Source organism: Anabrus simplex, chromosome 4 (genome assembly GCF_040414725.1).
Source record: "Anabrus simplex isolate iqAnaSimp1 chromosome 4, ASM4041472v1, whole genome shotgun sequence".
NCBI lineage: Eukaryota > Metazoa > Arthropoda > Insecta > Orthoptera > Tettigoniidae > Anabrus > Anabrus simplex.
This window is the reverse complement of record NC_090268.1, coordinates 16,680,018-16,704,709: the sequence shown is the minus strand read 5'-3', so window position 1 is coordinate 16,704,709 and position 24,692 is coordinate 16,680,018. Positions and strand designations below refer to the sequence as shown.

Sequence of the window (24,692 nt, the reverse complement as noted above, 5' to 3'; positions counted from 1 at the left end):
CTCTTAGTGCATTGGCACTGCCGGTGGCTCCAGTTGGCCTGCGCAGTGGCCTCCACGGTATGCACTAGCCAGCGTATTGGTAGGTGTGCTAGGTACCAACTGATGAGCCCACCCTGGCGCACGAGGGCGGGGCGCTGGCAACCAAGAATGAGTTAGCTGGAAAATTTATAATGTCCAATAACGGACCATTTATATTGGTATTATAAATTTACTCATTCAGGACAAATATTTCAGATTCCCTATGGGAATCAACATCTATATCATCTGATGGCCAAGCAGGCATCAATTTTTAGTTATGAGACAAAGTCTCTTAGTGCATTGGCACTGCCGGTGGCTCCAGTTGGCCTGCGCAGTGGCCTCCACGGTATGCACTAGCCAGCGTATTGGTAGGTGTGCTAGGTACCAACTGATGAGCCCACCCTGGCGCACGAGGGCGGGGCGCTGGCAACCAAGAATGAGTTAGCTGGAAAATTTATAATGTCCAATAACGGACCATTTATATTGGTATTATAAATTTACTCATTCAGGACAAATATTTCAGATTCCCTATGGGAATCAACATCTATATCATCTGATGGCCAAGCAGGCATCAATTTTTAGTTATGAGACAAAGTCTCTTAGTGCATTGGCACTGCCGGTGGCTCCAGTTGGCCTGCGCAGTGGCCTCCACGGTATGCACTAGCCAGCGTATTGGTAGGTGTGCTAGGTACCAACTGATGAGCCCACCCTGGCGCACGAGGGCGGGGCGCTGGCAACCAAGAATGAGTTAGCTGGAAAATTTATAATGTCCAATAACGGACCATTTATATTGGTATTATAAATTTACTCATTCAGGACAAATATTTCAGATTCCCTATGGGAATCAACATCTATATCATCTGATGGCCAAGCAGGCATCAATTTTTAGTTATGAGACAAAGTCTCTTAGTGCATTGGCACTGCCGGTGGCTCCAGCTGGCCTGCGCAGTGGCCTCCACGGTATGCACTAGCCAGCGTATTGGTAGGTGTGCTAGGTACCAACTGATGAGCCCACCCTGGCGCACGAGGGCGGGGCGCTGGCAACCAAGAATGAGTTAGCTGGAAAATTTATAATGTCCAATAACGGACCATTTATATTGGTATTATAAATTTACTCATTCAGGACAAATATTTCAGATTCCCTATGGGAATCAACATCTATATCAATATGCTACTATACGGCATAATTTCGGAAATGACGAGAATTTATTCAGTAGAATGCTGGTTGATGTTGCTGTCAACGTAACTGCTGTGACCTTCAGCTCTAGTAGTTCTGTTTCAAATTCTTCTGAATGCTCTGGTTGTTGACGTTGTGTGCGAAGCCAAGAAGGTCCACTCCACCACAGCTTTTTATCTTCGAGTTCTGCTGAAGAAATTCCTCTTGAGAGAAGATCAGCTGGATTTTCAGTCGAAGGAACATGCTTCCAGGTGGTTGCATCAGTGGCTTCTTGAATCTTGGCAATCCTGTTTGCCACAAATGTCTTCAGCAGCCTTGGCTCAGTGTTGATCCATCCCAAAACAATTGTACTGTCACTCCATAATCTGATCTGACCAATTTTTTCTTTCAAAGCACTCACTGTTGTTTTGACAAGTTGTGCAAGAAGAAGGGCTGCCTCCAATTCGAGTCTTGGCAATGAAATGGTTTTTAAAAGAGCTACTTTCGTCTTCGCACAAAGTAAATTGGAAACGTAGAGACCACTTTGCATTTGACAAACTGCATAAATGCATGCTCCAAAAGCCTTCTCTGAAGCATCACTAAATCTAAACAAATCAAAAGAGCCAGAGCAATTCCCAGGATTTATGTTTCTCATAATTCTGATGTTGTTCAGTCTTTCTAATGACGCATAATACTCGTTCCAAATCTGAAGGTGCTCTCGAGACAATGGCTGATCCCATTCAAATCCATCTACCCATAAGTGTTGCATCAGCAACTTCCCTTTGATCAGTACTGGACCCACGAGTCCTAGTGGATCAAAAATCTGTGCGATTTTGGAGGCGATTTTTCTTTTGCATCTTGGTGACTGCTTTGACAGCTCAAGTCGAAACTGAAGGCAATCTTGTGCTGAGTCCCAGAGGAGTCCAATAATCTTACTAGCTTCACCTTTGTCTAAAACCAGTAAAGTCGCTTTTGACCCCCAAATCCTGCAAGATCTCTTTGCTGTTGGACCTCCATTTCCTCAAATGCATTCCACCACTCTTGAGAATATTTTGTATTTGCCGCCATAGCCCGATCACGTCTTCTAGAATGTCTCCTCCACTTAAGCAGTCATCCGTATAAAAATCATCGCAAATAGCCTTTGCTGCTGCTGGAAATTCATTTTCATGAAGAGTAGCCAATTCATTTAGGCATCTCATGGCATGGTAAGATGCTGATGCTGTTCTATATGTTACTGTATTTAATTGATAGATCCTCACAGGGGCTGAAGATTCCTTTTTCCACAAAATCTGCTGTAATGCTCAATCTTCAGGATGGATGAGGACTTGCCGAAACATCTTTTCCACATCTGCCGTCATGACATACTTATGGGTGCAAAACTTAAGTACAATGTGGAAAAGATCTCGCTGTAAATGAGCTTGTCATTGAGTGATGTCCCGAGTGATGTTTTTGCCGAGGGATCAAATACCACTCTGACTTTTGTGGTGTCACTATCTGGATGTAGCACTGGCTGCTGGGGTATAAAGTATGAATTTGGTACATCTTGATTTTGGTTTCTTTCAATCAAGCTCATATGTCCTAGTTTTTCATATTCATTCATGAAATCTGCATAAGCAGTCTTGAGTTCAGGGTGTCTGCATAATCTCTTGACTAATGATTCTAGTCTGTTTAGTGCATGTATTCTTGATTCTCCGAGGATGACATCTGGCTTAATAGGGAGCCTTACGATGAATCTACCTGTTGTATCTCTCGAAACGGTGTCCGTGAACTGTCTTTCACATATTCTTTCTTCTGATGTGTAATGTTGAATCTCCGGAATTGCTGCTTGTTTCCAAAATTTCTCCATCTGATCTGATAATTGTTGATTGCTAATTTTCATGCATGTTGTTGTTGATTCTTGTTTGTTCTCAAAAACTTCACTGCCTATAATCCAGCCTAATCGGGTGTTTTGTAGAGCTGGTTGTCCTTCAGCTTCATTCTTGGGTGGACCTATGACTATTTTCAAATAAAGTCCCGCACCAATTAACATGTCTATGTCTCCAGGCTTGTTGAATGTGGGATCTGCCAAGCGAATGTCCTTTGGAATAATAATCTTGTCCTTCTTGATCTCCAACTGTGGCAATCATCCTGTTATAGTTAGCAAAACTAGAAATTCTGCTTCCACCTCAAATCCTTCATTCCTTGAAGCGAGGTGTACTCTCGTGATCCTTTTCGTTTCCACTTTGGAACAATCTACTCCATTGATCTGTGTGTTTGTCTTGACATTCGGTAAACCAAGTTTCTTATACAGACCTTCCTCTATTAGATTCGACTGAGATCCTGGATCCAGTAAGGCTCGACATGTCATTCTTCTTCCGTAAACATCTTTCACATCAATTAAAGCTGCTGACAAAAGTATTTGTGATGTTATTCCTTTCGCCAAGCTCACATTGAGTGAAGTAGGTGAATGCTGAGCTTTGACACACAGGTTTATGGGCACTTGATTTTCTTTAACATTTTGTTTCTGTTTGTCATCTTCCTCAGCATGTAAAAGTGTGTTGTGAAGAAGTCCACATTTCTTGCATTTTGATCCTCTGCAATTTCTTGCAATATGTCCTGGTTTCAAACAGTTATGACATTGTCCTTTTTCTCAAAGCAGTTTTCTTCTGTCTTCAACTGATCGTTTAATTAATTCTTCACATGTAAAAATGGGGTGACTTCCACCACACAGATTACAGCTTGCCTGAGACATCGTCATAACAACTTTCTTGCTAGGTTGTCTGTCCTTCGGATTTGCCTTTGTGTTCAATGCCTTGGTTTTGTTATGATTTAAAAGCATAAATGATTGGGAACGCTCAGTTAAAAATTTCAACAAATCATCCAATGTTGGCATTTTTTCAGGAGTGTTGCCTTTCACCCTCTCCTGCCAGTCTCTTTGCTCAATGAAATCCAGCTGCTTCTTTGCTAGATGAATAACCAATGTATCCCAGTATTGTACTGGTTGCTTCATTGCTTTTAATGAAGCCATGTGAGTTTGAATAATACGAAATTGTAATTGCCTGAGTGATTCAGATTTGTTCTCTTTAAAAACTGTAGGAAAATTGAAAAGTTCATCTAGATGTGTCTCGATTATCATCATTTGATTATCATATGTATCTACAAGCAAGTTCCACGCACTTGTGTGGTTTTCTTCTGAAATGGTAAAACCTTGAATGACTTTGCATGCCTCGCCCTGCAAAAGACCGATCAGATACTGATATTTTTGATTATTTGTTAGTTGAGTATCATTATGAATGGTTGACTCAAAACTGTTCTTAAAATGCAATCATTTTGTGAATTCCGGGAATTTAATTTCTGATCATTTCTGTATTCTTCTGTTATGATTTTCTGGAACTTCCTGTCGATGAATGGCGTTGTTTACTGCCGTGTTCATTTGAGCTAGCAAATTATTTTGAACATCCTCTGCTCTGGCCCCAAGGATCAGTTCTCTCACCATTATTGTTCAACTTATATCTCTCTGACCTTCCTGACACTTCATCCAGAAAATTCTGCTATGCTTGTACAAGATCAGGTAATGGAGACGACTGAAGAGATTCTGACCAAAGACCTGTCTTTACTGGAAAATTACTTCAAAATCTGGAGACTTCAACCCAGTGTGAGTAAAACAGAAGTGTCTTGCTTCCATTTAAATAATCGTTCGGCGAACGTGAAACTGAATGTTAGTTTCAGAGGGAGAATTCTTCGTCATAACTGGAACCCAAAATACCTTGGTGTCATCTTGACCGTACACTATCCTTCAAATAACACCTCCTGAACTTAGCACAAAAGTTGAAGTCTCGAAATAACATCCTTCATAAACTGTGTGGAACTGCCTGGGGATCTTCAGCAACCACTTTGCGATCTTCAGCCCTGGGTTTGGTGTATTCAAGTGCTGTGTATTGTGCACCTGTTTGGATGAACAGTCATCATACAAGGCTTGTTGACACCCAGCTTAATACCACAATGCGCATCATATCTGGCGCAATCACATCTACTCCAGTTCATTGGCTTCCACTGCTAACTGGTATAATGCCACCTGATCTACGCCGATCTAATGCCCTTATGAAGAAATTCCACAAGATCTCAAGAAATCCTAGTCTACCCGTGAATAGTGACCTGCCACTTCTGAATCTTAATAGACTGAAATCACGCCATCCAACTCTGCGTGATGCTGCTAACATGGATGCTAAGGATTTTAAATCTCTTGATGAGTAGAAAAGTAGATGGGAAGCAGCAACGGGTGTACGCCTTCATACCTTCTTCTCAGGTCCCGAACTTCCAAGTGGATCCCACCTACCATGCAAGACCTGGACTGCCCTGAATAGAATCAGAACAGGACATAGCCGGTGCAGAGCCGCTCTCCATAAGTGGAAAAAGCTACCTAATCCAGACTGTGACTGCGGAGCTCCACACCAGACTGTTCATCATATCGTCAGGGAATGTAAGATTTGAGCGTATCACGGTGATGAAGATGACTTCCTACTGGTAACTCCAGATAGTGCACGCTGGATTGAAGAACTAGATATTCAATTGTGAAGCACAAATTAATTTGTTTCTCAGCTGTAAATATGTGTATATATTACTGATATTGTCTGTATAAGCCATTCGCTAAATAATAATTAAAGTGTTTTATATTGTGCCGTATGTATTTTAATGTTTTTAATGTACTCAATGTGTCCAATGTACACTCAATAGGTTTTAGTTTACTGTAGCCTTCATTACCACTTTGATCACAGATATTTTAACCCCACATAGACTAAACACTACTACAATATATTTTATTTTATTTTCATCTCCATTAGACATCCAGATGATCTAACATAATAACATCTTTATGATATTGTCTAATGGCTGTAATATAATTATGTACTAACTGATGATGGCCATGGAAGGCTGAAACCGGTACTAATGTAAATCCATTTACAATAAATAAGTATTGATAGGTGGAACACATTTCTTATCTGTACAGTGAATCCAATCAATACGGAAAATGGAACTTATAAATAATAATAAAGCCAAAGGATGATAGTGTACGCACGATTTTGGACGAACAGACTTTGCACAGATTTGTCCGAACTCGCAGTTCGCAGGTTTCTGCTTCCAGTGGACGAGAAGCCTTAGGTAGCTGGGCACACTATTTGTTTAATATCGTACCAGCATAGACAGGTCTTTTTTTTTTTGCTAGTTGTTTTACGTCGCACCGACTCGGATAGGTCTTATGGCGACGATGGGACAGGGAAGGACTAGGAGTGGGAAGGAAGCGGCCGTGGCCTTAATTACGGTACAGCCCCAGCATTTGCCTGGTGTGAAAATGGAAAACCACGGAAAACCATTTTCAGGGCTATCGACAGTGGGGTTCGAACCTACTATCTCCCGAATGCCGGATACTGGCCGCACTTAAGTGGCAGACAGGTCAAAACACGGCTCAAGACTAGGACTGGGAATGAAATGACTGTGGCCTTCATTAACGTACAACCCCAGCATATGCAAGCTGACAGCTATATGGCCCAAACTGCAAAGCCAACTAGTTCTGTCTTTGATTTTTATTCTTATACTAGGCCATTATTTAGACATTTACTCTTTATTCTAATATTCCCCACATCAAGACTGTAGTTCAGAAGAAATACATCTAGAAGAACTGGAATTAATGATGAGGAAGCCACTCAATGAAGTTGTGAAGTTTTGTCCCAACCTCTCCTATCTCTTGTTAGCCCTATTCACATTGGCATTATAACAAAAATGTTAGGATAAACCATGATGTCAATATTCTGCCCTGCATCTCAAAGAGAAGGTATACACAAATAAAATTAAAGGTTGAAAGTAAACGAAAAGCTGTGTTTGTTGCACGTGTGATTACCACTGAACGTGGCAACACTGTGCCCGATTTCACCACCCGGCCTGCTAGTAATAGCACAGTCCGGCATACACAAAACGTCCTTTCAATATTACTCTTCATCGAAATTTTTGGGAGATGGAGAGGTAATTTTATTATGGAGTGTTATGGCGGATTGAAATGATATGAAGCAATGTTAACGCTGATTGGTAAAAGCTGTGGTATGATGGATTGGAATGTTATGACGGAATATTGTTGTTATTATTTAGACTTGTACTATAGGAGGTGGAATCTGAAAGATTGAATGCAATGTTAGTGTCATGGCTGGTTTGGTATGCAATAGTGTAATGTTGCTGGTGTAGCTTATTTTGGAGTAGGTCAGGGAACAATAGAGGTGATGGAATTGCTGAAGCAAGAAGGTCGCGTGATGAGTGGGTACGTGTGAGTGATAACAAGCAGCAAGTTGCAACACCAGCAGCAGATTGTAAACATAGAACAGGCTGATGAGGTGTTCATTTCATTTTATTTTGTATGTGGTGGAGGGTGGTGGCTTGGGTTGGACTGCGTTTATTATTAGTTATTAGTTATTTATTTATTTATTTATTTATTTATTATTATTGTGAACGTGTATTCGGGGCTGAACGCCTGTTTTGTAGAAAAAAAAAAAAAAAAAAAAAAAAAATTACTCTTCATAAATTCGGTACCACACTGTAAGGTTACAGTTGTTGTAGTTTCTGATAACCATGACTGAGTGCTTCAAAACAATCCCAAGTTTGCTGCTGTACATTTATCCTGGGCTGAGAAAGAGTTGCTTCAGAAAAATGGTAAGAACTTTTTTTCAGGATGGTTAGAAAAAGATTGTAACTTGAATATTACACTACAAATACATGTGGTTATAAAATATAAAAATTTCATTACCATCAGACAAGAACTTTCCCTTGTATATATTCCGAAGTGAGCACTTCCTAGAGAAGAAGCCTAAAACCCGGGCAATATTTATTACAACTACAAATAAAAAATATTTAATGAACGTTGAAAACAATGTGTCATATATACTAATGTAAAATTAAACAAGGAAAATATTGGTATAACTCGCATTGCAATAGGCCTATTGGTTAGTTCGTGTCCACAATAGAAAATCCGACAGTACAGCCACATTCAACTCACACACAAGCTATCAATGTGAATCCCAACTGGCCATATGGCTACTCTCAAGGCTGAGAGAAGATAACACAACTGAATCATAAACCCTGCTACCATAGTCGAACAAGGGTAGAATTAAAGCCGTTCTGGACTAATTTGCTCCATTCTTTTTTAATTCTCTCTGGAACTACCTGCCGGTGAATCATCGGACAACGATAGGTCTCTTAAGTTCAGTCAATTTTGAGTAATCCTAATATCAAATCACTAAATGACCATGCAAGTAAATGTAGGCAAAGGCTTACCGTAGTTCACAATACATCCTGTACTTAGCTGGTTGCGAAGCGATCAACACTTTGATTAATATTCTGTATGTGATTTTCATCCTTACTAATGTTACTGCATGCACCCATGCTTGATTACTACCTGTCAAACCAGAGAGTATACACTTCCTCTGATCACGGAAGAATATTATTCTCTGCTAGATTACTCCTTGATTCTCTTACCTCCAGTTATTAAATATACTCAGCAGATTGCAGAACATTCCTAATAACTTACTTGCTGCTAAGAGAAAAAGGTCAACGTACGCACAGATGGAAAGGTATCAAGTTGACCAGCCTTCTGTATGACCGTTAATAAAGTGCAGGGACAAAGTCTTGAAAAAGTGGGCAGTCTACTTACCCGAACCAATATTCAGTTACGGCCAATTGTATGTTGAACTATCTTGGGCAAGATCATTTGAAAATACGCCCGAGTGGTCGAAGTACAGTGAATATTGTATGGAAAGAAGTGTTATAAACCACATTACAAATGAATCAAGTATTATGTACCATTATTAAATGTTCATAAAACTATTGAGAAGGGCAGGCAAAATAATATGACTGACAGGCATATCAAGAAGAGTTATCTGAAGTACTTATAACGAATGCTGCGGAGCAGGTCTACCAGTGAGTCTATAATTATATGTGCTTTATTTTTAAGTAACATGTTTGCAATTGCTTTATATCTGGCGATTCCCACATCCATCATTTTCCTGCATCTATCTCGCTCTCTCTCTCTCTTTTTTTTTTTGATCCTGCTGAAAATGATGAGTTAAGGTCCCACTGTATGTCTTATTCCATATTATACTGCATTTGCTCTATATGAACCTTCATAATACATGGAAATTTAACTAAATAGACGGTGGGATAAAAGTAGCTTTCCCAAACATTTGTGAACAGCTTTCATATTTGTTCATGCATTCACACATATTACAGGTGTCATAACTTGAACAAACAAGTACCCCATGAAAAAAAAAGGTGTGAGTTGGCAATGTTGTTTGCGTTTGATTTGTTTTCCAAGGTTGGATTGTCACTATTTGTTACATTAGGTTGTATATATAATAACTGCTCAAGTTTCTTGCAATGAATATAATGTTCTGGATCTATAACGAAGCGGACAACAACGAAGGAAATGCTCATCTTCTGACTCAGAGTTGTGTGATTAGACATGGCAAGTCCAGCAGAGAAAGTTCTTTCGTGGAAACAGTTCTTTTGAACTGGGGATTAATCATTCCACTTTACGAAGTCTGTTCCACAACGTGAAACCACGACCGAGTCAACCAAAGCCTTTGAGAAATACAATAAGGTCTGGACTGTCATTCAGAGTTCTGCGAATGGTTTCTCATTCTACATCAAGCTGATTCTAACTTTAGGAGAACGATTCCATGGACTGATGAAGCCTCATTTCAATAATGGCTTAGCAGACTGGCATAACTGTGTCTACTATGCTACCAAAAGTCCACATGAATTTATATCAGAAGGCTTAAACATTACTATTGAGATTGTTTGGGGTGGAATTTGGAGTAGAGTTATCATAGGACAAGCCTTTCTTTTTTCTTGAAGGAATGAATACCAGTGGGCTATATCTAGAGATGTTACAAGAGATGTTTGGTTATTCCAGAACTTGAAACTGTCTTTTTTTGTTATCCAGTTGTTATTGCAACAGGATTGAGCCACTTCTCACTTTGGTGTAGGGGAGAAAAAATTCATGAAACAGAAATTCCATGAAGCTTTGTAGCACAGCAGAAAGGCCATCCAAATCATGCAGCCTAACACCGTGCACCAACGGCCATAGCCGTGTTGAAACACCAGATCCCGTGAGATCTCCGAAGTTAAGCAACATTGGGTGTGGTCAAGATTTGGATGGGTTGCCAAGCGCTGTGGGTGGGTGGTAAGGGAATGGAGGAGCGGAAAGGAACTGGCCACCCTACCGTACGTAAACTCTGGCTCAGGCACACCTCTGCGGAGGTTTGCCCTGCCTTCGGGCAGAATACACCCTTAACACCATGCGATTTTTCATTTGGAATATCATGAAAGACGAAGTTTTTTCTCAGAAACAACAGAATCTGCTTCATTTGAAACAGATGATCCAATTGAGAAAATAGATAAAGACTGAAAATTTGTGCCTAAACAATGTGAAACAGGGTCTTCGTTTTAGATACAAGTTGTAAGGAAATGAGCAATCTATGGTTTGAGAGTGCAACTTCTATCCCATCCTGACTACTGTATCAAATAAATAATTCTAACTTGAAGAATTCAGAAAAATACTCACTGTGATTTAGTATCTTTTTCTTCATATCGTACTCTGTCCAGCAAAGCAGTATAGATGGCACGTTGGTACTCGTTATATTTCACAGGATCTTTCTCAAATACTTCATAAGTTTGTGATTCCAAATTGTCCATAAGAGGTTGCAATGGGCATTGGAGATAATCCTCATAACCTCGTGCATAGGCTACAAGAGGATCTGTCTGCGACATAGTCTGCAAGAAAATAAAGGCTATTATTGTTCATGAACAACACTATTACGGTGTATTGTATATACAGGGCGAACTTAAACTATTTGTACAAACATTAGGTGGTGATCCATGTCAGGAAAGGCAACAAAAAAGTTCCTATCAATATATGTCTAGAAATGCATATTTCCCATGATATTGCTATATACTTTATTCCCTCCACAGCAACACTCTAAGTATTTTATAGTGATGCAAGTTGACGGAGTGCTTGCGGTGAAGTGGAAGCATAACAGTTCGGTGTTCAAATCAGGAACAAGCCGAGATGGTTGTAGTGTACTGACAAGCAAATGAAAATAGGCTGCACAGATTTACCACTCACCCAAATCACCAAACATTTGCAGCCACATTTCGGCATTTGTGTGACATGTAGGATGCTAAAGGGTTTATTGTGTCACCTATTCAATACATTATAATACATTGGCAATACCAATGCACTGAAATACTTGAAATATTTCAGATTCCCTATGGGAATCAACATCTATTTATCATCTGATAGCCAAGCAGGCATCAATTTTTGGTAAAGAGACGAAGTCTCTCTTAGTGCATTGGCACTGCCGGTGGCTCCAAGTAGCCTATGCAGTGGCCTCCACGGTATGCACTAGCCAGCGTCTTGGTAGGTGTGCTAGGTACCAAATGATGAGCCCAACCTAGCACACGAGGGCGAAACGCTGGCAACCAGGAATGAGTTGGTTGGAAAATTTATAATGGCCAATAACAGACCATTTATATTGGTATTATCGAGTATAACACCGCTGCAAGCATGAGGCAAGTAGCTCTCCAGCAAGGTGTAAGCCAAAGGCAGTACTGAGTATCCAACATGATAATCACTACTATCCCTATAACCTGAGACGTCTGCAAGAATTATTGTCAGTTGACTTACCTCCACGAGAAAGGTTGTTTCATGGCTTTCGCATCAGGCCACTACCATTCTGGCATTTCTGTTGTCTGTGCTCTTCACTGATGAAGCATCCTTTGCGAAAGATGGCATCATCAACCTACACAATTGTTATCTGTGGGACACAGCAAATCCTCATGGAATGGTTGAACTGTCTTATCAGCAACAATTTAATATCAATGTTTGGGCAGGGATGCTTGGCAACCACCTAAGTGAACCCCTTGTACTTCCTCAATGCCTCTGTGGATCCGTGGTAGAGTGTCGGCCTCCGGATCCCAAGATAGCGGGTTCAAACCCGGCAGAGGTAGTCGGATTTTTGAAGGGCGGAAAAAAGTCCATTCGACACTCCATGTCGTACGATGTCGGCATGTAAAAGAACTCTGGTGATACATTTGGTATTTACCCAACAAAATTAATTAAATCTCAGCCATAGACGCCCAAGAGAGATCCGGTTTACTCTAGGTCCGCTAGATGGCAGACAGAGTAAACCGGAACGTCGAAATTGACGAGCAGACAGCCAGATGGCGTCAAATCGAAATGTCTGCAAACGGTAGCTGAGGCCATACGATTATTATTATTAATGCCTTAATGGAGAGACATATCCGGACTTCTTACATAACATTCTGCCACCTTTGATTCATACATGATAGACAGCCAACCCAATTCCAGATTGCTGTTTGCCGATACCTCAATACCATCCTCCCCGGACAATGGATAGGACGTGGAGGATTCTGCTGATTGGCCTGCTTGATCACTAGTTGAACCCCCTTGACTCCTGGTTGTGGGACCACCTTGAAAGTGTCGTGTAAGATGAACCAGTCCCTGATCTGAAGACATTTGAACAATGTGTAAGTGCAGCCTATGTTTGGGTGCTCGCATTGCATCCCATGGCACTTCAAACATCTTTTGTAAGAGTGACAAACAATGTCATAGTACTGTAATGTTGTGTGTTGTACCATATTTACTCCCCTTGGCCTTACAAGACTAAGAAAATGAAAAATCTTGTATGCAAGACCCCTGATTAATTCGTCAAAGAACAACAATTCCGCTTCGAAGCGCCTACAAGCCTTATGCAGCTCTGATGACATTACACAAATTCGTGAATAGTTTCGTCCGTACGACCCACGTAATGAAAATACGCATTGAAGACATGCGGTACATCTGTGTTTCGTAGTTAAGAAATGTCCGCCTCTGTAGCGTAGGTCTAGAATATCTCTCAGCGTAATGGTTAGCACAATTAGCTGCCGTTCTCAGGAGCCTGAGTTCGATTCCCGGTACCGTATTGGCAGAGATTTGCGAATGGCAGGAAGGTTGATTTGCTGTAAAAATGGTATATGCAACTCCCTTTAACTGGGGGCAAGTCTAAAAAAGAGCTGCAACACCTTGCGATGAGGAAACAAGTTTACTTTAGTTAAGAAATATTCACGGTTGTTGCTAGAGCTATTAATATAGGCAGGCGAAATCATTAACAAAGTGATCATTTAATATCTCGTAACTCGGGTGAATATAGGGTTTTTTGGGAAAGAAGTAGGTTTAAAACGCGATAAAAACAATCCAATCACAATTCTTTTACTTGCCAACGTACTAACAAATAATAATATTCTTGATTTTTTATGTCCCCACTTACTTTCAATGGTTTTTGGAGGCACCAAACAAAACAGGTATGCGTTAATAAAAAAATGGGAGACAAACATACAAAATTAAACATTATGATAATAAAACGCATTACCACCACACCTGTAGATATCCATAAATGCAACAAACTTTCCTGTTATTTTGTTTTATTCTTTCCATCGTGGAACTTTTGGCACTATCCGGGCGATACCATACCTAACCTAAATAATGCGGTCTCTCGCATCTCATTTTTAGCTGCTTAGGTAAATCCTGATGTGATAAATGTAGAGAACAAGCATGAAATGTACTTTAAAATAAGGGTCTGGCTTTTAAAAGACACAGTTATCAAAATAATGCTTCCAGTCACTATGCATTACATTCGGAAATACAACTCGTAACATCTGGTGGTTAGGCACGCTTTCAACAACACGGTTGGGAATAGCTTGACACAGTTTGGACTCTACAGTTGGGAACAAAACTATTTTTAAAAGGTTCAAAAAGACAGGACCTCGAATGCTCTCAGTCTCAATTGCAGTGCATGGCCGACGAAATGGCAATGAAGATGACGTCACTTGGAATGACGACACGCTGGTGGCAGGGAAGTTAGCAGTGCAGGACAATTAAAATGAAAGCAGTAATCAGGTTTACTTTGTGGTAGGCCTATTGCTCAACTGACAGAGAGAAATCACTGGCCATTGAGTTATTTTGTATCAATATTGCATAATTTTCTCTACGGGGTCGAGCATGAAGCGAGACGAATCTCCATAGCGAGTTTTCATGACCATATGCCCTTCCTGACATCGACCTCATGAGAGGAATTAATGAGATGAAACGAATGACGTGATATGAGTAACTAAAACAGATTATATTTACTTTATATGTAGGCCTAAAAGTAGTGTTCACCATTTATTGACTTTTTACATTTAGAAATACTGCATTCTAATGAAAATAGCTAGTATAACTCAAATACATTCATAAGTTTACATGTACAATTTATAGCCCTTTATAGCCTAGAAGTCGTGTGTTCACTGCACAAAATTTGAGGTTGTCGCATATTGGACCCCCCCCCCCCCAATTACTTTTTTGGCTGTAAAGTGGGGGAAAGCGGGGTCTAATACGCAAATAAAAATGGTAATTGCTCTGTGAGTGTTGTTAAGGGGAATGATGTGCAAATAGATCTAGTTCACCCTGTACATAGAGAAAAAAAATATATAGAGGACAACTGTAAAGGAAATACACAATGCTAAAATATCAGGAGTTATTGCAACACTGGTTACTGCTAAGAGTTCTTTTCTTAAGTTGTAAGACATTAATCAGAGGGAAAAAATGGAAGGGGACCGACACATCAAAAAATGAAGGTAGCAGCAGAGAGAAAACGAGGGCCATGAAGAGCGTGAGCATGAAAGACTCCCTAGGCCTCGCAAACCTAATACCTTTGGGGTCAGAAAAGAACAAGAGTTGACCAAGGGAGGTCAGATAGGAGAGATGAACGCGAGGAGCTTGCCACAAGTGGAAGCAATGCCAGGACTCAGCTAAGAGCCCCATGGTTGCTATCCCACGCTCCCAGGTTAAGAATCCTTGGGGCCCCCGTTTAGTCGCCTCTTACGACATGCAGGGGATACCGAGGGTGTATTTCTGCTGCCCCCATTCACAGGGGGATTGCTGAAGACACTTTCCACATGGCACTCGAGTTATTCTCACATTGTCATTTACGGTACAGATGAGGGCTACTCTAGGTACTCAGAGTACAGCTTTTACAACCAACATGACCAGTCAACTAATTGTGTTGTCAGCCCCCAAGAGTTAGTAAAATATACACTAGAGGTAGCACTGGTGGAGAGTTACGTGCAAAGTTGAGCAAGTACCCTGTCTGGCAAAAGGCGGATTGTTTGGCACTCTCACCACTTAAGATTCCTGATTAAATAATTATATACTTCTGTGAAAGACAATGCCAGTCTCTTGTACAGCTTATGGCTGCACAGAGAGGTTCATAACAGGCAATGGCATATCATTTCACAGGTATGTTTCACTGAAATTCATTTTTGTATGTATAAAATAATATTTTGCATGAAACTCGCTGCCAATTGTGCGTAGATTTAAAAAAAATATATTTTCCTGTGAGAGTTAATGGAACTTTTTGGTAATGCTATCCACGGGTTCCCTCTCCATAGAAAGGGAATGCTGAAATGGTGGATATTGAGCATGAGAAGAGATGCCAACAAAGCATCAGCATATGGTCCAAACATTTTAAAGATGGTGAATTTAACTCAGGGAATAAATGCAGAAGACAACTGAAGCTTGATGCAGTACTTTCAGTTTTTAATTTTAGTAAATTATTTTATTCGTGAAAATCCAATGAGTTCGAATGGTATTTAAATGTCTCAATATATAAAATTTCTGATAAAATAGAAACTGTAGATTAAGGTAATTTCTTTAACTACTACTGCCCTGCTGCCTATTCTGGAGTCCTGAGTGTTTTTTTTACAGCTTTCCTGTTTCGCTATCAGAAGCCAAGAGAAAATACTCAGATGCCATACTAGTCTCAAAAATTGTAGGGAAAAAAGCAAAAGAACATCCATGCCTTGGAACAAAAGCTGAAACGGAAAACTGAGACCTGTGGAATATGTCTCTTTCAAAGAAACGTTTACTATGTTGTGTAAAGTATCATCTTGGATATGACCTGTGGAATATGTCTCTTTCGAAGAAACGTTTACTATGAAGTGTAAAATATTATAGTAGAATATTTTATGTGTATTCATTTTATCTACAGATTTGGAAATGTAACTACTAAATTGTAAAGGGTTATTTTGCAGAGTGATATTTTGTAATGTTCTGGAAATGTTCGTGACGCGGACTTTCGGAACAGGGTGTGTCTGCCTCTGTCGATTCTAGAAGCATGTTTTTACTTATTTTAGAAGATGGAAAGTTCGCAATTAGGGTTTGATGATGTTCAGGAATATCGTGAAAACATCACGACTTGGTAAGTGGTTTTGATTGGTGAATCTGGGTGGCGACAGGGAAGCTTCTGTGGTCTGATTGGTTACTCAGTGATTGCGCCAGGGCCAACTTTGCCCACTTAAGAGAGCGAGGCAAGATTTCGTGTTTTTTCGTTTCTTGTCAGTTTAAAGATAATAATTTCATTATTCCGTATTGAAAAGTATCACAGTGAAAATTGAAATAATAAATAAAGAGGTTCAACCTATTCAATACAAAAGAATAAGAAATGCAGTGATTACATTCTTCTTTAATAATACGTAGAAGTGGTACCGGTTTCGACCCTAGTCCAGGTCATCATCAGTCGATTAAAACATGAAAAGCAATGCATAGGAAAAAGAATATAGAAGATCAAGTTCACTCCGGATCAGTAGAAGAGGCGATATAAAAATGACGGGGGTAGACACTGTAAAATTCAGAAGAAGTAAAATGTAAGTCACTTAAAAGAAACAGTGCGTAATTTTCTGAACGGCAGTATGGCACACGCAGTGTTAGGCATAGTCTTATAATGTTTATGAAAAGCGGAGAACGGTTAAATGAGCTAGCTTGCATACAATGTCAGGCACAAAGTCATAATACAATCAAACACATATGAAGATCCATAATCGTGCTGAAGCTGAAGATGAGTAGATCAACTGAAGTAACTTACCAGCTCCCGGTGATCAGCGCGATATATTCAACTTCAGGCACTGTGGTTTCAAACGCCAACGTAAAATGAAGAATAGCTTAATGAACCAGTATTTGCTTCGGTTGCGGGAATGTAAGTATATATAGACACATATAATATAATTCAATATAATTGAATTAGTAATTGTGATCCTGAAGAATCTTTGGAACAGTTGACTTAGAAAATATTCAGAAATCCATCCCAAACAGCAACCACTATACAAGATTTTTCGCACCCTCAAGCACATAAAAACGCTACTTAAAACAGCTTAATTTTTCGTGCCTTTCAACACCGCTATGTCTAAAAAAAGATTTAAATAATGAATTGAACACCATCCATAACATCGCTAAATTCAATGGCTTTAACAACTCCTCCATAAACCGCTTCATCAAGAAATTCAAACACCGTCCTAAAACCACACTATCTAAAGACATAACAAAACCAACTGCATTTTCCACTTTCACTCAAGATGCTTATAAAATAACTAGTGTTTTTAAAAAACACAACATGAAAATTTCTTTTAGAACTAACAATAGAAATGTTGATATTTTACACAACTCTATATGACTAAATAAATCCAGTGCTTTTTCTAAATCTGGAGTATATACAGATGCAAATGAAACAACTGCAGCTCCTCCTACATCAGACAAACTGGCCACAACTTCAATATAAGATACTCCGAACATATCAACGCCATTAAATACTACAGATTCTCTGCCATAGGACAACACATACAAGACTCCAAGCATAATCTCACCAATATTGAAAAAGATGAAAACACCTAAAATCATTAACAAAGGCCCCCTCTTAAACACTACTGAAAATTGCTTTTTTCACCTTGACCAATACTTCAACCCTAATTTCAATTTAAACGACATTTCTGAAAAACCCAACATCCTTTTCGACTTCTTAATTCTTCTTCTCAAAAATTCTAAATTTCAAAACCCCAATTCTATTTTCCATGCCTTACAAAGTTCCTACCCACATTTTCTACCTCCAATAACCCACCCCCCTAACCCACCCTAAACTACCCTTCCTTCATCTCCCTATCTTATCCTTCCTCAACACCGTTTAACTTCAATCTCTTTTATTCTCCTCTTATTCCACAATTCCTCTTCCTCTATTAATTTATCCTATTTTTCTTTTCACCTAAAAAAAAAAGCCACCTTCATTTCAGTTCTTCTCATTCAAATTTAACTCTTGCCTTGCGCCGACTTCGACTACTTCAATTACGGCCTGAATTTTTTACATTTTAAAAAATAGCGCACTGTGCATATATGTTTTCATTTGTTTCAGGAATAGCACTTTTTACTATATTTTTTTCTCTTCACAATTGTTTTTTCACATCAACTGTTCCAAAAATTCTACAGGATCACAATTACTAATTCAATTATATTATATGTGTCTATATAATTATATTATTGAATGTGTCTATATATATACTTACATTCCTGCAACTGAAGCAAATACTGGTTCATTAAGCTATTCTTCATTTTACATTGGCGTTTGAAACCACAGTGCCTGAAGTTGAATATATCGCGCTGATCACCGGGAGCTGGCAAGTTACTTCAATTGATCTACTCATCTTCAGCTTCAGCACGATTGTGGATCTTCATATGTGTTCGATTGTATTATGACTTTGTGCCTGACAGTGTATACGAGCTAGCTCATTTAACCGTTCTCCGCTTTTCATAAACATCATAAGACTATGCGTGTGCCATACTGCCGTTCAGAAAATTACGCATGTTTCTTTTAAGTGACTTACATTTTACTACTTCTGAATTTTACAGTGTCTACCCCCGTCATTTTTATATCGCCTCTTCTACTGATCCGGAGTGAACTTGATCTTTTATTTTCTTTTTCCTATGCATTGCTTTTCATGTTTTAATCGGCTGATGATGACCTGGACTAGGGTCGAAACCGGTACCACTTCTACTTATTGTTAAATGAGAATGTAATCACTGCATTTCTTATTCTTTTGTATTGAATAGGTTGAACTACTTTATTTATTATTTCAATTTTAACTCTCGTCAGTTAAGCGATCAGATGCACTTCGGGGATCCTCCCACCCAGGACGGCGTGCCTTGGAGTAAGCGCTGCTGGTATCATTTCCTTCTTAATTTATATTTAAAGTTTGCTTGTACAGTAGAGTCTCGATTATCCGACCTAAACGGGACCTGGAGTACGTCGGATCACCGAAAATGTCGGATAATACAGAATAACTTTGAAAATGCACTAAAACAAACAGGAAGACTATACTGTATTACGTACTATGTTTTACGGGACTCTATTTATTGTCTTATTAATTCAATTGTACAGTAGATGCAGTACTCTTTTCTTACTACGCCTGTAGCCAGGTGCACACGTCTTGGCTTGGGTTGCAAGAGTTTTTATGTCAGCATCTTGAAATTCAGCCCAGTTTAATCACAATTAAAAATCTGATCACCGGTTAATCCTTTAGCAAGAATTATTTCTTGAAATTGTCTTTTAAATTTCACAACCTCATCGGATTTAGCTGACAGTTCTTCTCCACAGATATTAAGCTGCCCAATGCCGTACCGTTTTTCCCACCGATCAAGCCACCCAGCAATAGCAGTAAAATCAGGGTCCCTTTATTAAACTCCTTCTGGATATACACCGCCATTTCTTGCAGAATGGGGCCAGATATTGACAAGCCCTTTTCCTGGTTTTTAGTGAACCAAAGAAATAGTGCTTCACTTACTTTTTCGTACTCACATTTTTCATTGTTTTTTTTCTAATTTTCAGTGCATCACTTGTTGCTCTCGTAGAGCACCACTTTTCAATTTATTCCCTCGTATTTTTCCAGTCTCCCACTGTAACACGTCCAACACCATAATCTGAAGCCATTTTTTGGAGAGTTTCCCCTTTGTCCAGTCTCTTTAACCCACTCTACTTGTCTTCCACAGAAACAATCACTTTCTTACGTTTACCCGCCATACTCACAGAGGATATGAAAACTATAACATCCTCACCTAACCAATACTACATTGCAAAATCCTACCGCATGACTGCTAGTGCTTGTCACACAGTCGCACCCTCCACACCCCGTGTCCCAGAATTGCATCCACCTAAAGTTCAAATTAAGCCTACCAGTGTCGGATAACACGGAGTGTCGGATAAGCGAAGGTCGGTTGAGCGAGACTCTACTGTAACTTCACATGGAGTTTACCCCTACTCGACCAGACTCGCCACTTAATTATTAACTGATGAAGGGATCACCATTGATTTTTCTTAAAATCGGCAACCTATGTATCCCCAGGGCCTGGTGAGGTTCCCACGCCTGCTCCACACGCTTTCTTATAGTTGTTACGTTGCCCAACCTGATGTTCATCTGTTTATACTTGATGCAGTTTTTCTGATGTTTTGGTTTGTGTTAAGGGTGTTAACTCTCTTGGAGCCAGGCGGTACTGCTAGTATCCGCCCTTTAAATTGCCAGAGCCGATCAGGTCGGCCTTTAAATATCCAGTCGGAAGTTGCCAGAGCCGATTATATCGGCTGGCTTAAAATTCTATGTTATGCATAATTTTGTAGCAACCTATAGTGATGTGCATACTTTTGTGACAACCTATAGTAAAGAGGCTACAAGTTATTGTGTACCTGACTTGCTTTGGAATTTCTAAGAGGGTGTTCTAGCTTTCACAAGAGTTGTTTTCTGTGTTTAGAAATACCGCTAACCGGTCACTACAAGATTGCTCCTTGCAGTGGTTCACGTGATATATTTTCAGCAGGTATTGATGACGATAAATTAACGCAGTATTTGGAACAATGCAGCGTTAATGCGGATGATTTATCGGATAGCGATAGTGAATTTAGTTCATGGAGTAGTGAGGAAATTATACCAGACACGGCCCCGGGATCACCAAAGCTAAAGAAGAGACGTGATAATTGATTAGTGTTAGTGATAAGTGATTGTGTAAATACCCTTAAGTGCTTCAACAGTGGTCTCAGACTTTGAAAAACATTATATAGCTGGTGATGCGTCTTCTTCCCAACAGTTTTCAGTGAGTAAATCTACTTTGTCATTTTCCTTCTTTTTACTAGTGACATAATAAATTTTAATTTGCATTTTTATTGTTTTTTACTTTTATCGTTCAGAGTAATTATTATAATTCTGTTCAGGAACAAATTCTCTATTATTACGTAAATGCCGGTCCCCGTGGATCAAGTGTAGCCTGCCTGCCTCTCACCCTGAAGTCATGGGTTCAACTCCCGGACAGGTGAACAATTTTTACCTGAATGTGATTGTTGGTTCGAGGTCCACTCAAACTTAGTGACCGTAAGTGATTACAATTGAGGAGATATCTGAGGCTGAGGGAGCTACCTTGGTCTAGAAAACCAAGAATAATTAACGAGAGAATTCGTCTCACTGACCATCCGCCACCTCGTAAACTGCAGGTCTTCAGGTTGAGCAGCGGTCGCTTGGTAGACAAAGGACTTTAGTGCCAGAGATGTTTTAATTACACGTATTGTATTGTATATATTTTTTAAAATGGATACTGGATCCGAAAACGAGAAACGGATTTTCCGTGAAAATAAAAACTATAATCTCAACTATTATTTTTTACTTTTTTAATAGCTCAGAACAATTTTTATACAATCTAGTCTGCACATATAAAATTTCTTATCAGTATTGGCCATACATCGATATATACATGAATTTTATTGGTGAGTAAAATTGTCTTTTTTTTATTAGTTACATACGTTTGAATTTTTATTTTTTATATTTTTATTTTTCCCGTTCAACGTAATTATTTTATAGAATTATATTTAGAAATAAATTCTACATTATCACGTATACTCTTTTGCATCGTAGGTGATATTTTCAAAGTAGATATTGAGAGAGAAATTGCGAAAATGTTTTTCTCTTCCTAAAAATAAACGATATCGACAATCATAATATCAACAATAATATTTTTTAATTCTTTATATTACTCTTGAATCAGTTATTTATTTTATGTAGTCGACGTGTAGAAAATTTCTTGCCGGTATTTGCCATACACCGGTAGATATACGCGAATATTAAAATGCATGTATTTCCACTAAAGTCGGCCTGGCACTTTACGGTAGTAGAGTGGAGGTGGTGCTCTGGCCTCTTCCAGCAGATGGTGAGCGGCCGACCAGATCAGTTCCTGGCTCCAAGAGGGTTAAAGTGCCGTGTAATTTAATTTTTCCTTTTGCTTTACTATGTGTCATGTAACTCCTGGAACACGGTTACATTAATTGCTGCACCTCCCGACACTAACTGATGCCGAGCTGCCTCCACACCCCGTTTATATAGCCCTCGGCGGGGCTCGTGTACGGAAGACAGCAATGGCGTTAGCCGGGGGAGGCCAGCAAGGAGGTCCAGAAGGCATCTTCCCCGTGCTATTTATAATATATATACAATGTACACTGTGACATACCGATACCCTCCAACTGGTATCTAGCAAAATGAAAGAAATACCGGGGAGTTCCCCTTACATACACTCAAGATACATACAATTGATGACCTCAAAGAAATGAACTACCGTATTTACTCGCGTATTAGACCCCTTTTTTCCCCACTTTTACAGCCAAAAATAATAAAGGGGGGTCCAATATGCGATAACCTCAAAATTTTGTGCAGCGAACACATGACTTCTAGGTTATAAAGAGTTATAAATTGTATGTGTAAACATTCTATACTAATATGTAACAAACTTAGAATCTATTTAAGTAATACTGGCTATTTTCGTCGGAAGGCAGTGTTTTAAAATGTAAAAAGACCAAAAATGGTGAACACGAATTCCTACGGTACGTATAAAAGTCCGTTTTAGTTACTCATATCACGTCATTCGATACATCTCATTAATTCCTCTGGTGAGGTTGACGTCAGGAAGGGCATACAGCCGTAAAAACTCGCTACGAAGATTCGTCTCACTTCATACTCGATCCCGTAAAAGAAAGGAATAAGGGTATCGTGTTATCATATAATTAAATATTGATACAAAAGAACTTAATGGCCAGGCATTTGTCTCTGTCAATTCAGCAGTAGTCCTACCACACAGTAAACCTGATCACTGCTTTCATTAGTATTATAGCCTTGCGCCGCCAACTTCCCTGCCTTGCTGCCGGCGTGTCGCCATTCTAAGTGACGTCATCTTCACTGCTACCTCTCGTCAGTCGCGTTAGCCATGCTTCATTGTTCATTCTCTTCGAGCCATGCACTGCAATCAAGGGCATGCGAGGTCCCGTCTTTTTGAACCTTTTAAAAATAATTTTGTTCCAGACTATACAGTCTAAACAGTGTAAATCTATTCCCAGATGGTCTCTGATATTCCCAGTTGGTGTATATGTAGCAGAAGCCACTCCTTCCGAATAAAGCCATACTGTAGAAGGCACGCCAAACCATCAGCCGATAACTAACTAGCATATGTTACGAGTTGTACTTCCGATTGTAATACATAGTAACTGGAAACATTCTTTTGATAACTGCGACTGTTGAAACACAGAGCCTTATTTTTGGGTATATTTCATGCTTGTTCTCTACATTTATCACATTAGGATTTGCGTAAACAGCTGTCTATGAGATAAGACAGACCACGTTGTTTAGGTTAGGTATATTATCGCCCTGATAGTGCCAAAAGTTCGACGGAAAAAATAAAAGTAAATAACAGGAAAATATACCACATTTATGGATATCTACAGGTGTGGCGCTAATGAGTTTTATTATCATAATGTTTAATTTTGTACGTTCGTTGTTTTTTTTTTTTATTAACACATACCCTAGTATGTTTTGTTTGGCGTCTCCGAAAATCGCTTACAGTATGTCGGGACATAAAATTATTATTATTATTTGTTAGGTATGTTGGCAAGTAAAACGATCATTTGAATTGGATAGCTTTTATCACGTTTTAAACTTACTTCTCTCCAAATATATACCTACAATGGCCTGAGTTACGAGATATTAAACGACCACTTTGTTAATGATCTCGCCTGTTGTATAAATAGCAACAACCGCAAATATTTCTCAACTAAAGTAAACTAGTTTCCTCATCCCGAGGTGATACAGCTCTTTTTAGACACACGCCTAGTGGAGGGGGGGAGTTACAAATTTGTGCGATGTCATCAGAGCTGCAATAAGACTTGTACCCGCTTCGAAGCGGAATCGCCATCATTCTCTGATGAATTACGTTGGGGGGTCTTATAGGCGAGATTTATTTTTTTCATTTTCTTCGTCTCGAAAAGCCAAGGGGGTCTAATACATGAGTAAATGCGGTATTCGTAGCAAACGAAAATACATACACTAACTCTGAAGACAACACAAAACATAGAAGAAGCCATGGAATCCACAGTCAATTGTTGAGGATCCAACACCGAACACACTCACTGCACAGGCACCAGTCAATTCACTAAGTTCTGCAAGCCGATGAGCAAGCGCTGAAAAGGAGATAAATCCGCCTGTCTCAGTTGACGTCGCAGTGAGGTATGAAGGCCCAAGGACAATAGAGTGGTTATGTGTTTTCTGCTTGTTTTCGTCCTGC

General features: G+C 39.5%; 1 protein-coding gene across 1 annotated transcript in view; it reads right to left on the bottom strand.

Moving 5' to 3' along the window:
* Window positions 1-24,692, bottom strand: part of csul (protein arginine N-methyltransferase 5) — a 282,354-nt gene that overhangs the window by 73,079 nt on the left and 184,583 nt on the right. Inside the window, exon 6 of the mRNA XM_067146159.2 lies at window positions 10,758-10,966. Within this exon, the coding sequence (XP_067002260.2) occupies window positions 10,758-10,966 (209 nt within the window). The remainder of the gene's footprint in view (window positions 1-10,757; window positions 10,967-24,692) is intronic.